General features: G+C 39.8%; 2 protein-coding genes across 7 annotated transcripts in view; one reads left to right on the top strand and one right to left on the bottom strand.

Annotated features, from left to right (window-relative positions):
- PPAT (phosphoribosyl pyrophosphate amidotransferase) overlaps positions 1–8,422 on the bottom strand; it is a 36,257-nt gene extending 27,835 nt beyond the window's left edge. The window contains exon 1 of the mRNA XM_047855002.1: positions 8,155–8,422. Within this exon, the coding sequence (XP_047710958.1) occupies positions 8,155–8,282 (128 nt within the window). The 5' untranslated portion in view covers positions 8,283–8,422. The remainder of the gene's footprint in view (positions 1–8,154) is intronic.
- The window catches only part of PAICS (phosphoribosylaminoimidazole carboxylase and phosphoribosylaminoimidazolesuccinocarboxamide synthase), a 50,005-nt gene that overhangs the window by 13,733 nt on the left and 20,992 nt on the right, over positions 1–15,280 (top strand). For 4 of the 6 annotated variants that reach the window (XR_007151427.1, XM_047855001.1, XM_047854997.1 and 1 more), the window contains 6 exons: positions 1,402–1,473; positions 1,822–2,193; positions 2,492–2,557; positions 4,931–5,067; positions 9,094–9,160; positions 13,030–13,227. Coding sequence is in view for 5 of the 6 variants with exons in the window: in XM_047855001.1 (XP_047710957.1) it covers positions 1,402–1,473; positions 1,822–2,193; positions 2,492–2,557; positions 4,931–5,067; positions 9,094–9,160; positions 13,030–13,227 (912 nt within the window). In the remaining variant the exon portion in view is untranslated. Of the gene's footprint in view, positions 1–1,401; positions 1,474–1,821; positions 2,194–2,491; positions 2,558–4,930; positions 5,068–8,606; positions 8,728–9,093; positions 9,161–13,029; positions 13,228–15,280 lie in introns of those variants that run through there. The other 2 variants (XM_047855000.1, XM_047854999.1) reach the window with 2 other exon arrangements.

Raw genomic sequence — 15,280 nt, 5'->3', positions numbered from 1 at the left:
CCACATAGCTATTGCTGCATCTTATAGGCCCCCTAACCACCTCTGGCCTCACTTGTCTATTGGTAATAACTACTGGGGGCACCTGGGCAGCTCAGTCAGTTGAGCGTCTGACTTTGGCTCAGGTCATGATCTCATGGTTCGTGGATTCGAACCACGAGCTCTGTGCTGACAGCTCAGAGCCTGCAGCCTGCTTCAGATTCTTTGTCTCCCTCTCTCTTTGCCCCTCCTCTGCTTGTAGTCCTTCTCAAAAATAAATAATGAAAAAAATTTAAAAAAAACAAAACACTGTAGTTTTATCCAGTTTTACAACAATCATTACAAGCAACAGCACAGACAATAGTAGTAACACAGAATGTTTTTAATGTTTTATTTTTGACAGAGAGAGATAGAGAGAGCAAGCGAGCATGAGCAGGGGAAGGGCAGAGAGATGGATACAGGGCTTGAACTCACCAACCGTGAGATCATGACTTGAGCCAAGTCAGACACTTAACAGACTGAGCCACCCAGGCACCCCAAATTAAAAAAGATAATAATAATGTCCCAGTGTATAGGAAAGTACAGGAGGCAAAGAAAACTATCATAGCATCAATACAGCAATCCAACATATGCATATAAGGAAGAGCTTTCCCCAAACTACAGCTGACTTATAAACATTCTATATGTACAGAGCTACACTACAATAAATGTATATTTACCAAGCTAAGCACCATCAGTTCCTTAAAATATTTACCTGTCTGCTGTTAACCTCTCAACATGAAAATTGCTAAGACCACTTAATCTCTTTTTTTAAGTTTATTTATTCTGAGAGAGACAGAGACAGCATGGGGGGGGGGGGGGCAGAGAGAGAGGGACAGAGAATCCCAAGCAGACTCTGTGTGTAGTCAGTACAGAACCCCAGGTGGGACTCGAACCCAAGAACCGTGAGACCGTGACCTGAGCCAAAATCAAAAATCAGATGTTTAATCGACTGAGCCACCCAGGTGCCCCCAGACCACTTAATTTTAAGGTCTTTTCTTTGTTTATATGTATTGCAGAAAGGCTCATTCTCAGTTACAATGAGGATCAAATGAAAAAGAGATGTAAGTTCTTTGTCAAGCATTAAAATACAACAATGAAACATATTACAAAATTGGGTCTACAAGTGCTATCATATTCCCAAATACTGCATACTGTGCCTTGAGACTTTTAAGGCAGAATACTTCCAAGATTTTCAAGGTGGTGAATCCTACAAAGGCATTTTAAAATTTGGTTAGAGATAACAAATGTTCTTGGCTATGAGGTTACAGTTTTGATGGTGGAATCCAGCATTACTATTTTCTCAGTATAATCTTCAACTGCAAAAGTAAATTTGAGTTTTGTGAACAACAAATATACACTGCTCTTTTCTTTGCTTTCTGACAGAGGAAGACACTGTAAGTACAGCCTCAGAAGAGGTGGACAGCCCCACAGCACTACAGAGTATCACTGGGTCAGGTACAGGGTCTAAATTGTTGAATTAAAAAAATTTTTTTTTGTATTTAAAGCTAATATATATATACAGTTTAAGAAGTTACACCAAGACTCTCCTATTTGTAAAAATCCAGCGAAGATTACCTATTGATGAAAAGCTAAATTATTCTCACCAGCATTGGAGATTAATCTGCCTTATAATTTTTAAAATATCTTATTTGAATATGAACATATGAAAAAGTTTTGACCCTCACATTGAAATCATTATATTTCTCAGTGCTTTATGTCAATCCAGGTTGTTTTAAATGAATGATATTCAAATACAAGATTTATCTATAAGTTTGTATAATTGTAATTCACATTGATTTATAGGTAATCATATTCCTTTAGAAGATGCTAAAAATCATTTACAGATTATAACAGTGAGCGACACAGAGGCTGGAAAACACTGGTGTGACAATGAGGTCAGAGCGCTTATACACATATGGTCTGATGAAAAAATTAAGCAAACGCTTGAAAGGGCCACAAGAAACAAAGAAATATTTGAGGAAATTGCCAGAAGACTAATGCAGTTTGGAATAGACAGAGACTGGAAACAATGTCGTACCAAATACAAAAATTTAAAATACGAATACAGAGTTTTACAAAAGAAAAATGGCAACCCTCAAAGAAAAATGAGATTTTATGAAGAAGTTGACTGCATCTTAAGAGGACCAGCTCTCAGAACTGCCAAATGGAAACATGGTAACCTTGAAATTGACTTTTTAAAATAAAATTTCTCTTAACTTTTTCTTTGTATTGTAATGTAGTAAAAAATTCCTCAAAAATAAAACCCTCACACTACTGTATGTTCAAATGACCCAATAAATTTAAGTAAAGAATTTCAATTTCTTTCCAAACCTTATACTAAAATATTCCTAATTCTTAAACTCATTCTTCATTTGTCCAACTGCTTTGATATTCTTACTTTACTGAACTCAAATCTGGAAGGCCAATGTATTTTAAATGTCATATAATGATTCTTTTCCTATGTTCTTTTAAGAATTTTTTGAAGGTCACGCCAAAAACCCAAGACCTCTGAGCATCAAAAGAAAAGCACATGAAGATGGTAAGAGCTTAAGAAATGCCAAGTTCTTCCACACTGAAAAAAACTTCCGTTGCTTTCTCCTGATAAAAGATATTTATTCCTGTCCTTGACAGTTTAGACTAAATATAATGTTTACAAGCTGTGTGAGAGCAAAAAAGACTGAGCAATGATTTCTTTCACAGCTCATTAAGAGTGAAAGTAACAGAGTAAATGGAAAATTTCCCAGAGTCAGAAATTTCTGCACAACTGTCCATTCATCATGAGCCTTTAAATTACTATTTGCAATGATTGCTATCAGAATACTGATATAGAAAAGGAAAAAAACCCACAAAGTAGTAAATCTGGAATTTTAGTTTTCTCTAAAGGTAGTTAGTAGAGGGTGTAACATTTTAGTAACTCTACAAATAAGTCAAATTAATTATGTGAGCTATAATTCCAAACTGACTCATTACAGCTGTCAGAAAAGGTAATACGAGGTAGTACAGCATATGAAAGAAAAAAATTGCAGAATAGAGGAAAAAGCACTGGACTGAGACTCAGAAAACCTGAGTTCTAATTTCTCTTTGACACTAATAACTCAACACAGAGCAAATCACTGCATCTCTCTGGATCTTTAGGATAATCCAACTTCAGCATTTTATAGATTTATAATCTATCAAATTATTTTGAGTATATACAAATAGTTTAACAGCTTAATATTTACAAAGTGAACACACCCATACAACTACCACTCAAATCAAGATATAAAACATTACACCCAGTCATTAATCATCTTGCTAGCCCCTATAAAGGTTATCATTCTTCTGACTTCTATTACCAAAGATTAAATTTGGAATCATACAAGATGTTCTTACTTTTCTGGTATGTGTTAATGTCAAGCTACTTTGACTAAACACTGTGAGATTCACCCATGATTTTACTTGTATCAGGAGTTTGCTTTTTCACTGCTGCTGAATATTCCATATATGAATATACATACCACCACCTTCTTTATCCATTCCACTCTTGGACATTTCCATTGTTTCCAGATGGGGACTATTACAAATAATGCTATAAAAATTCTTGTACCTGTCTTCCAGTAAACATATGTATGCATTCCTAGAGAGTACATACCCAGGAGTTGGACGGAAGGTCACAGGTATACATATATCTAGGTACAGTTCTTCTAAGTACTTTACGTATATTAATGCATTTACTTCCTACCACAACTCTAAGATGTAGGTGCTATCATTATACACAATTTATAGAGAAGGAAATAGAGGCATAGAAAAGTCTGTGCTCTTGAATGATCTGGCTAACATTGCCTCTCTGTGAGGTCCAGGGACCACATTGGCCCTGTGAAGTACAGTATTCCTAGCACTGACCACAGGGCCTTATATATACACAACAGAAGCTTAAGTATTTTTCGAATAAAGTATTAGATAATAACTGGAACCTCCCTACTCTCCACGACCCTTATTATCTCAAGTGAGGTGAAAATATTATTCTCCATTTTTGGACCTAAAGTCCAAGTCAGATGAGTTGCCTGAACTTTTCCTATGCCCTATAGTGTATATGCTACTGAAAAGGAAAACTGCTAAGGGCTAACCACACAGAAATATTATTCCCAACCCACTGGATTTTGCCCATTGAACCTGTAAGTACATAAGTCTAGCCCAACAAATGACAAAACAGACTCAGAAGTTAGGAGACTTGCCCAAGATCAAACTGATGTTACTAGGAAAAGGAAAATTGCTAAGGGCTAACCACACAAAAGTATCATTTCCAACACACTGGATTTTGCCCATTGAACCTTTAAGTACATAAGTCTAGCCCAACAGATGAGAACACAGACTCAGAAGTTAGGAGACTTGCCCAAGATCAAGTTGATGTTGCTAGGAAACCTAGGACTAGATTTCCCAAGTCTCAATGTTATTTCCAATATTGACCAGAATGAAAAAGCAGTGGTACTTTGAAACTCTTTTAGGGATAGATAAATTCTGCTTCAAACTAATGCAAAAAGCAAAGTTATAAATAATAATTATAACTGGAAAAGTTTAAAACACTTATGACTGAAAACTGAGAATCATTAAATTATAAAAGTAATTGAATTAAAGTCTTTCAAAACCAAAGACTGGAAAAATTAGCAAGGACAGTTTTAACATAAGTCACTTCCCCAACCAAGGATATAGAAATGTGACATATTTGGTCATTATTACTAAGAGATGAATATCAAAATAAAGTTATTACCAGCCTTAAATTTGGCAACTCAAAGCAAGTTCTCTGACAATCTATTCCTGTGTACTCCAACAAACTAAATGAAGATAAATGGAAACTAATTCCATAAAGGTTGTCTGAGTGCATCTTTCTCACAAGTAGCCTTTCCAGTGATAATGTTATATGCTCTGTTTACAGAACCAGTGTCTGTATCTCTTAAGAAAACTGCTCCTGAGATCACTGCAAATCGGTTTCCTCACAGCATAACACAACGAAAAGATTCTACAGAATGTTTCTACAGACAGGAGACCCCCTACGTGATCCAACTTCATCAGGTAAATCTCAAAGTTTTTAGAAGTATGAAAATGTTTATCAGTTGTAGGGTTCAATTCCTAACCCAGGGAAATTATAAGTCACTGAAAGAGCAGGCATTTTCATCTCCTAATTAACCAAGAAAAGGCGAACTAGTTGATTCATCAGATAAATCTATGAAACTTTAATAATTCCTTTCATGGAATCTTCAAAATACGTCCATGTCATTCTAGTCTCCAGAAAACATGCCTGTGGTTTAAACATGAAAATTTCTTTTTTTAAAATTTATTTATTTATTTTGAGAGACAGCAAGTGCAGCATGAGTGGGGGGAGGGGCTGACAGCACAAGGAGCCTGACACAGGGCTTGATCTCATAAACCATGAGATAGTGACCTAAGCTGAAATCAAGAGTCAGATGCTTAACCAACTGAACCACCCAGGTGCCCCTTAAACACGAAAATGTCTGATCTACAAAGGTGTGTGTGGTTTCTTCAGAACTCTGCAAACCACTGAAACATAGTTTTTAGAACTGAAAAAGCATGTGGTGATTAAATGTATGTGGCATGAAGACACAGGCACACAGTTTACAGCTGAAGAGGACACTGAAAATGTTAAATTAAAATTCCCCTTGACAGAAAGTAGAACTATGGAATAAATCTGCAAATAGCCAGAACTACTAGAAAGAAAGTACTTCTGGATGAACCCATCTGGATTAAGTATCCAGTGCATGACTATCTAGTGATTGATGTTCTATTTGTTTTTACATGAAATACATATTATAACTTTCAGGTACGCTATTATCCCCGAAACTAAATATTTTAGATCAGATTATGCCTAAGACAAAAACAGAACCAAATACAATGCAAAAGTGATAACAATCTCACCTTCTAGATTCCATGATTTAAAAAGATAATGCATGAGAAATAAATTCCTTCATCAAAAAGGAAAAAAAAAATCCAACAATAGAATTGTTATTACTGTGGTTTTAAAACAACTAACGATTGAGTGGAAGTAGGTGAGGAGGTACAGACCTCTGCAACGGACTACCGCTTGCCAGTGTACAGTGTATATAACTAACTCTACTATATACTAAACTATGATAACCTATCTAAGGCATCCAGTTCTAATGTTCCTTGATTCAATGTCATTGAAAAACATCAGTTCTTAATCTCTGAGCCCTACCTACTAGTTCAGAGTAGATTTTATCTTTAAGACATCAGGGAGATATTCTTCCAATCCGAGTCAGTTCCTCTAAAGAGTAGGGACTTCTGCTAATTCAAAATTTTGAATTGGATAAAATTATGGGAGAGGAACAGCCTCCTCAGTGCCCCTTAATGATTCTATGCCTACACAAGGAAAATCTTAAACAGTTTTCCATTAATATATTTGTGCCTCAGAAGCTACTGGGTTCCTTGCCACTGTTATTGAAAACATCACAAGGTCAATCTTCAAAACCAGGTTAACAAAGATTTACTTGGCCAAATGAGCAGTCTCATAGAATCCATTTATTATTGCTCTATTATAATTACATTTTTATTGCTCTTATCTTGTATTGTCTAATTGCATAATGCTTTCACATAAAAGCAACTACAGAAAAGTGCATGTAGCTAGGAATCAAGTTGTATTCACTTGAAAAAAAGTCCTTTTTTCTTCCAGCACATATTTAAAGGAGACTGAAGATGAACATTCTGAGTTATTTTAGTTAAAAAGTAAATAATTAAAAAAAAAATCAAGGTCAGTTCATTGGTCTCCCACAGACTGCCAGGCAACTCTATAAACATCCCTCGTTTCTGCACACCTCTTACCTTCAGAGAATATCCACAATAACTTATCCTAAGATGTTATAAACTAATGTTGCTCTGCACTACCATATAAGTAGATTTTAGTTTTTCCTTGGATTCTGTATCTAATCTTCTCAAAAAAATGTACAGTATTTTAAGACAAGATTTCTATTAGGGTCAACCCACAAGTATCCAAGTTAGAGTCATTCAAGTTAAAAATATTCTTTTTAATTCCTCCCAGACTCTAAGTCACTCTCAGCATTTAAGGAGGCGTACACAAGATGTGAAACAAACTCAAGTATTTGCGACCCTGAAAAGATCAAAAAGACTACTTACATTTCAAGTTTGGTGAGGGAAAGCAAATCATTTGTAATTCATTTATACTTGTTGCTCCAATATTTCTGATAAGTTTTATCGCCAAGTTGCTTAAATGTTTTAAAAGTTGTTGCTGCAGTTACTGCCTTATGAAAACTTTGTAATACTTTCAGCGATGTTAAATCTAGATTTATAGCAAATTCCAGGTAGTAAAAAACGGAACGATCACAGAAACCAAGTTATTTTTTAACTCAAAGGGATCTACCAAAAATCTGTATGTATCCTGTCATACAGGAACTGCTCCCTTTTAAATAAAGAAGGGAGTTACTTCTTGGCATCTTCTTACAACCTTTTCCTTCATTATCTGAAACCCGTGCATCTTTTTCAGATGCACTATTTCCTGTGACTGGTTTATTTTCAGTTAATTTGTATGAGATCTACAACCGGGAGTTCCTTTTGAATATCAACTAGCTGTTTCCGGGGGTATGAACTCTAGAATTCCTAAATTCTCATAGCTGTGCCTACATTCAAATATCCAGTCTGCTCAACAGCAGCCTTGCCCTTGCAAACAAAAGCTTGTGGTGGGTTGAAGGCTCCGCGCGAACACCTCAAGGTGTTGTAAGTCCTGGACCAGCAGCCACGCCACACGAACCTTTCTCAAAAGCAGCTCCAGGCTCTGCAAGATTAAGTCGGGGAGAAGTTCCGACCCGCCTAACCCTAGAGAACCGGAGCCTTAACAAATTGGCCAGACTTGTGAGGGGTGCATACTGGGAGGAGGGGAGCCCCTGAACAGCACTAGGGCTTGAGAGGGAGAAGTCCAGGGATGCAAGGTGGTGCCCGCGCACGCCTTGGCCACCTAGTCGATGCCACAGGCAGATACCAATCCAGGTAGTAGAGGTCTGGCCTCCTGGCCCTCAGGCGCGCACGAGCTCGCTAACACGGGCCGCGGGAAACAGCTTGTGCTGAAGAAGCAGCACACGCGCCGCCACCCCCACCCCTCAGCCGGTTGCTCACCGGTGCTGCAGACCCACAAGTCCCAGAGTGATCACATGCGGTACATCTAGCTGCGTGGGCCACTCTCCTGAGGCGATGCACCCGAAGACGCCACATTCCTCTCGGATTCCCAACTCCTCCAGCTCCATGTCGCTGCCGAAAGCACGTGGAGGGACCTGCCGCCGCGGCAGCGGCCTGAGCACCAACCAGCTGCCCGCTCGGCCCTTACGCCTCAAGCTCGCTTCCTTCCCAGCCGCACGACCCTAGCTACTGCGGCGGCGCGCGCTTTCCCAAAGTAAGCGTGATTAGCTCGCCCCCTGCCACCCTGCCCCGCCCCTTCAGTATCCACCAATGAGCGTGGAGGGGGCTAGAGGCTCCTTGGCTGAGAGGAGGAGTCACAGACGCCTAGGGTGGAGCTAGTCCTCCGCCGGAGCCCTACGGGGAGCTGCTTTTGCTGCACGTGGAAATCTCCGTTATTTTCCAACATCCAAGGTTAGGGTGATGAAAGTAGTAGGGTTAACGTCATTTCTCTGCCAGAAGATGTAAATTTTGTATGCTCCTCCGCACATGCTTTCCCCCGGCCATCATTACTTGGTACGCGCCAACCTATGAACCGCTCTCGCTGAGAAGGGGGTGGTCAGCGAGCCTCTGTAGAGTCGGGAGGGGCCGCCAGTGCGCGCCACTTTTCGCCTCGTCTGGAACAGCGCCCGCGCGGGGTGGTAGGGGCGGGGGGAAGCCTGCGTCTCTGCGTCTGCGCGGCGGGAAGCCTCGGGGGTAAAGCTAGCTCCCGGAGCCGAAGTTCCGCCGGGGCAGCAGAGAAGACAGGCATTCCTCCGGACTGTGGTACTAGCTGAGAGCCTGAGTCTGCGCTCCGGAATACCAGGCCTGGCCGGGGGTGTGTCTGTGCGCCGCCCTCCCTTCCCCGCCGGGTGAGCCTCTCTGACCACTCCTCTTTTCCAGAGCCCTGCCTCTGTTCCCAGCGCGGCGTTTGCCCCCAGCCCACGCAGGATAATGGCTACAGCTGAGGGTGAGTAACAGGCATCCCCAGGAATATTCCGGGGACTCCCTGCCCTCCCGCCTAGAGCTTGCGAGCTCTGTGCGGACACGTGCGCGCCCTGCGGCCCTCCTGGCTGCCTCTCCCACCCCCGGGCGGTGTCTGGTCTCCCTGCAGCCTTCTCTTTAGGCCGCTGGGCAGGTGGACACGTGGCCCAGGCACCGCCAAGAGAGGCGTAGGAAACCCAGCCCTCCCGGGCCTCTCCGAACTTTCTGAAATACTCGGAACTGACTCTGGATTGGGGAAAGGAAACGAAGTAGAGAAAGAGTGATTACAAAGAGAAATGGTCAGGGGTTGGAGAGGTGCCTGAAAATCGTGTTGGTAATCAATAGATATTGCAAAACAATCACAAAAACGTGTGGATTTTTCAAAGTCCTGCTTTTCCTAATAACCTGCTATCTCCTTAAAGTTAATAATTGAATTTACTGAAAATTTACTTTTTTTGTGTCCAGATTTTGTATGTGTGTGTGTTTTATAGTCTTTTGATGCCATGATGGCTTTGAAGAGCTCCAAAAGCACCAGGCAAAAAGTTGCCTTGCTTTAGTTTGCATTTATAGTTACATAATCATTTTATCTGTGAGTGATTAGATCCTCAGGAAAAATAGCTTGTGACATTTATGCTGGTTAAGTGTGTTTTTCCCCACACGCCCAATTTTTAAATTTATGATGAACCAACTTGTTTGTGTTGGCTAGTCAGTACATTGTCTTCCACAAAGAAAATTGAACTTAGGTAAAAAAATATATAGAGAGACCAAACAAAAAGATCCAGATGATAACGAGTAACAACTCCATAAAATCAGGGTATTAGAGCAGGTCTTTTCCTTCCATACATCCAAACTGGTATAATCTAACTGGCAGGTTAATCTTTCTCAAATGGCACTTTTATGATTTCTAAATGGCACTTCCTTGCTCAAAAATGTTCAGTGGCAACCCAAGAGCTATTAAAATTCAGTCTGAAGACCCTTTCACCTCCTGCATACTGCTTTCTTCCTATCCCTTCAACCCTAACTTTGATTTTTCTCTCTTGTGAATCCTATACCTATATTCCAGTTAGGTTAATTCACCAAGTTCACTCATCTGTGTTCATTTATGCGGTGTCTAGGAGAACAGTGCCAATAGAAATATGTAAAACTATGTAACTATGTTTTCTAGTAGTCACATTTTAGGGAGTAAAATGAAACAGGTGAAATGAATTGTAAATATATCATATGTAGCCCAGTATATCCAAAACTATATCGTTTCCGCATGTAATCAATATTTGTAAATGTGTGATATTTTGCATCCTTTTTTTTCCCCCATCTTGAAATCCATTGTGTATTTTAAACTTAACTCACATCTCAATTTGGAGTAGCCGTGTTTCATATTTCATGACCAAATGTGGCTAGTGGCTCCCTTACTGGAGGGAACAGCCCTAGACTTTTTATCTCCTCTCTGTGGAAGTTCTATACATTTCAAGACTCTTAAATTTCAGTGCCACAAATTATTTTCAGTCATCAGTCTTTCCTGAATTCATCTGCTAGTTCTTAGCAGGCGTTTTGGCACTTGTAATATATGTCTCCTATGAGTATGTTTTTTCTATCCATTAATTGAAATTCCTACCCTGTTTAACAACTAGGTAATAAATATGGATTCAACTGAATTGTGGAGGTGCAGTAGTTAAAAACTTTCTTTTGCCTTGTAGCTAACCTAGGAAACATCCTTGACTTTCCCCCTCTTTTATCCCTATGTTGAATGAGTGGTTCTTAAAACTTTTACCTTTTAAATATCTTGAGCCTTTCAACCACTGCTTTTTCCTTAGACCAGGACATTTCTTGGGCTGTATTGCTGCAAGAGCATCCTAACTAGTCTTTCAGTCTTTAGTTTTCTTCCATCCACCCCTTCCTCATTTCATTTTCCACGCAGCAGCCATAATCTTTCTAATATAGGAATCTGTCATTTTGCTGAAGTGTTTAAAAGCCACATGGTTGTTCTTAGGATAAAATATACACATTATCAACATGATGTATGAGGCCTAAAGAATGAATAGTGAAATGCAAGGGAAGGAAACTATGTTTGGGCCAAGAGAGAACATGTCAAAAGCCTGTGAGTGGGATATAGAAATTCATTCATGGAAGTTAGAGTTCTGGGAAGGGAATCAAGAAATGTGAAGTTGGAGCACTAAGCTGAGGCTCTATCTTGAGGAGCCTTTTAAACCTTGTCAGTGAGTCAGGACATTATGATAGGGTGGGGATTCATCCTCTAGATTAGGTACCCTGCAGTGGCAACTATTAAACTGAATTGTAACTGGTTTAATGGTTACCTCTGCTAGCTGGTGATCTTACCCCTGCCCAATTCTTCCTTGTCTTATCTCCTGCCATTCTTTTTTACTCTCAGCTGCTGCCCTCCTTCCCCTACCCTATAGCAGTGCATGCACACACAGTGTTCCAACCATATTGAAGTTCTGCCATGTACTGTTTTACCCCATGGTCACCGTCACTACCTACCCCTTTTCCTCTTCTGGCTAAGTGTTTATCCTTCCTCTGATCGCAACCTAATCCTCACTTTGTTCCAGCCTTTCTTCTCTGATGTCTAGACTAGGTTAGGTGGGCCTGCTGTGAACCTGTGATCCTATAGTCTGTTTCTTACATCATACTTGTTATGATGTCCTGTTTAATTTCAGCTTCCCTCAGGCTCAGGTCTCATGAGAACAAGAACTCTCTCTTGTTTACTGGTATATCCCTAGTGTACCTGGCGCACAGACACTAAAAAATGCCAATACTAAGAATGAGTCCTTGTTCTGGGAATGTGAGGGTGATTTCTTCCCTTGGAAATTTTAAGTCCTTAAACTTCTGTTACCTCTGATCTTCATCTAAATCATTCTTTCTAATGACCAGAGTCTACTTTTTTTAGGTCTGTGACCTGCATCAAAATTAGAGTCTCTTGTACTCACTTCCTCACAATTTCCTACATCTTAGTGTGGAGAAAGGATTAACAGTGGGGGATAGGGAAGAAAGATTAAGAAATAACCACCTGGGTGGTTCAATCAGTTAAGCGTACAACTCTTAATTTCTGCTCGGGTCATGATCTCACAGTTTGTGAGATCAAGCCCAGAATCAGGCTGTATGCTGTCAGTGTGGAACCTGCTTGGGATTCTCTCTACCCCTGTCTCTCTGCCTCTCCCATATTCATGCACATGCTTGTGAACTAAAAAAAAAAAATAGAGGCTCTTGGAAATGGGCTAACTTCAGTGGGTGGGGGGTGCCTCTCCTTACACATTAACTAAACATCAGGAAACCCTTCTGGCTGAACTTTGCCATTTTGCCTGCTACAGAAAGCTCTGAGGCTGTAGCCTGCTTGAGATTCTCTCTCCCCCTCTCTGTCTGCCCCTCCCCTGCTTGTGCTCTGTCTCTCTCAAAATAAATAAAAAACTTAAAAAAAATTTTTTTATTTTCTCTAGTTTGATTGTAAGAATATGGTATAAGATACACATAACGGACAAAACGCGTTACCCAAGCATTTAACATTACCGCTTAACAGATAACGTTGATCTTCTGATCAGCAGTAAACTATTAGTTAAGATTTGGGGGAGTAAAAGTTATATGCAGATTTTCAACCCTAAACCCCACATTGTTCAAGGGTCAATTGTAATTATTTACATAGTTCTAATTTTTCACAAAATTGTGTGAATCAAATATGATACCTGTGAAAATACTTTGTAGGGTATAAGGTTCTGTGCAGGTGAATGAATTTTTATTAAAATTATTAACCACTTTGTATGTTCCCTGATTCATCATTCTAGATAATTCAGTCTTCAATTAGGAAATTTTTCCCTGAAATCTGATGTTTCCATTTTATTTCCACAGTGCTGAATATTGGTAAAAAACTCTATGAGGGTAAAACAAAAGAAGTCTATGAATTGCTAGATAGTCCAGGAAAAGTCCTCCTTCAGTCCAAGGACCAGATTACAGCAGGAAATGCAGCCAGAAAGAATCACCTGGAAGGAAAAGCTGCAATCTCAAATAAAACTACCAGTTGTATTTTTCAGTTGTTACAAGAAGCAGGTAAGTGGCTCTCCCAATAGCCTCCACTTTCATACTCTCTCTCACACACACATCCTGGTCCTTTTCATGGGGGAAATGACATTATTTGGATTAATAGCTTGTTGACTACCAGGTATATTTTTCAGTTGTTACAGGAAAACAGGTAGGTGCCTCCCTGCACAATCTCCTTCCTTTTGAGTGTGCACATACACACAGGGCACACTCTGATCTCTTTCATCGGGAGTTGACATTATTTGGGTTAACAGCATGTTTTGGGGGATGTCTCACAAGCTAAGCTTTAAGTTAAATCAAACCAGGAACTCTTAAATTTCACTATAACACTTTACTGAACTTGGAATTAGTAATGCCATTTAGTTAAGGAATCTTAACAGTTTGCTGTGGTCTTTCTCTGGCACACATATATTTTATGTAACTTTTCTCTCCTAGGACATCTTCCTAGGAGAGACTTCTCTATGAGGGAGGCCTATTCTGATGTTAGGTAGTTGTAATTGGAGAGTTGAAATTTGGTACTTGCAATTCTGGGCATTTACTCTTTGCTCTGCACCTTGGAGATAAGACAGAATTTCAAATCCCTTTTCCACTTGAAAGCCCTGAAAAGTATTTGAAGATTGCCACACCTTCTCACCCTGTCCCAAGTGAGGAATTTAAACTAGATCAAAGATCTCCAAGGTTACCTCCTACTTTAAAACTGAAAGAAGCCTATTTTCTATAGAGACATCTATTCAAAAGGATGAAATTAAGATCAGAACTTTCTATGGAGGGCACTTGGAGTAAAGAAAGGGGAATTAAGATAATGGGCTTTTCTGCAGGGATTCAGTTAACAGCTGATTTGTCTGTAGTGTAGGAAACCTCTGTTAATAAAAGATTTGAGCTCTTCTGGGGCTCCTGGCTGGCTCAGACAGAAAAATGTATGACTCTTGATCTCAGGGTCATGAGTTCAAGTCCCACGTTGGGTGTGGAGATTACTTAAATAAATGAACTTAAAAAAATTTTTGAGCTCTTTCCCTCAAGTGTAAAAGGCTTCATTACCTGGGATCACTCAATCTTTGAACCCTCCAGTTCCTTACCTATAAAATAAAAGCTTAGTTTTTTACTACCCTAGTTCTAACTTTATAATTTAATAGTTTTGTCTCCTTTTACTTCCCAGTTGCCCTTTCATTTCTTAGAGCTTCCAGTAAGCATTTTATTTATTTTCAGAGAGAGAGAGAATCCCAAGCAGGCTCTGCGCTAACAGTGTAGATGCGGGGCCCAAACTCAAACTGTGAGATCATGACCTAAGCTGAAATCTAGGGTTGGATACTCAACTGACTAAGCCACCCAGGCGCCCCAACAATAAAGTATTTTTTAACTAAGGTATGTACAGTTTTTTAGACATCGTGATATTGCATACTTAATAGACCACAGTATAGTATAAAATATAACTTGTATATGCATGGGAAACCAAAAAATCCATTTTGATTTGTTTTATTGTAGTAATTGCTTTATTGTGGTCTGGAACCGAACCCTCAATATCTTTAAGGTATTGCAGGATTTTTTACCACAATACCCAGGATTCGTTGTCTCCCTGCTTCAAAGAATGAAGAGGTGGACACAAAATGAGCAGTGGGCAGAAGTTTATTAGAGTATAAGAAAGTAAGAATAGTAGGAAAGCTCTCATTACTGAGAAGGAACATTTGAAAGTGAATGCTTGAGGACTCTAGGCTCGGGTCCTTTTTTTTTCTTTTTTTTTTTTTTAATAAGGATCTGGTCAGCCCTCCCCTTTGCCTTCCCCCTTGTCCTTTCTCAGACTGTAGTCTTATTGGCTTGCTAGTTCTAGGTTCTGGGTTGTCCATATCTGATTGGCTCTTTCCATTGTATGAGGAGTGGTCTATGGCCTTATTTAGGTCTTTTGTCAAAATCTGGAGGGGAAACCTGAGGGGGAGTAGGTGGAGTATGTTGCATTCTTAAGAGGAACCTTATGCCTGAGGGGACTTGCTGTGGTCAGACACTCCCAGCTTTGTTCCAAAACGTGTTTTTCCCTGCCAAGGGACTTAAGGCCCTAATCTGTCCCTCT

The sequence above is a fragment of the Prionailurus viverrinus genome, chromosome B1 (genome assembly GCF_022837055.1).
Source record: "Prionailurus viverrinus isolate Anna chromosome B1, UM_Priviv_1.0, whole genome shotgun sequence".
In the NCBI taxonomy this organism is placed as follows: Eukaryota; Metazoa; Chordata; class Mammalia; order Carnivora; family Felidae; genus Prionailurus; species Prionailurus viverrinus.
This window is presented reverse-complemented; position numbering and strand designations above follow the sequence as displayed.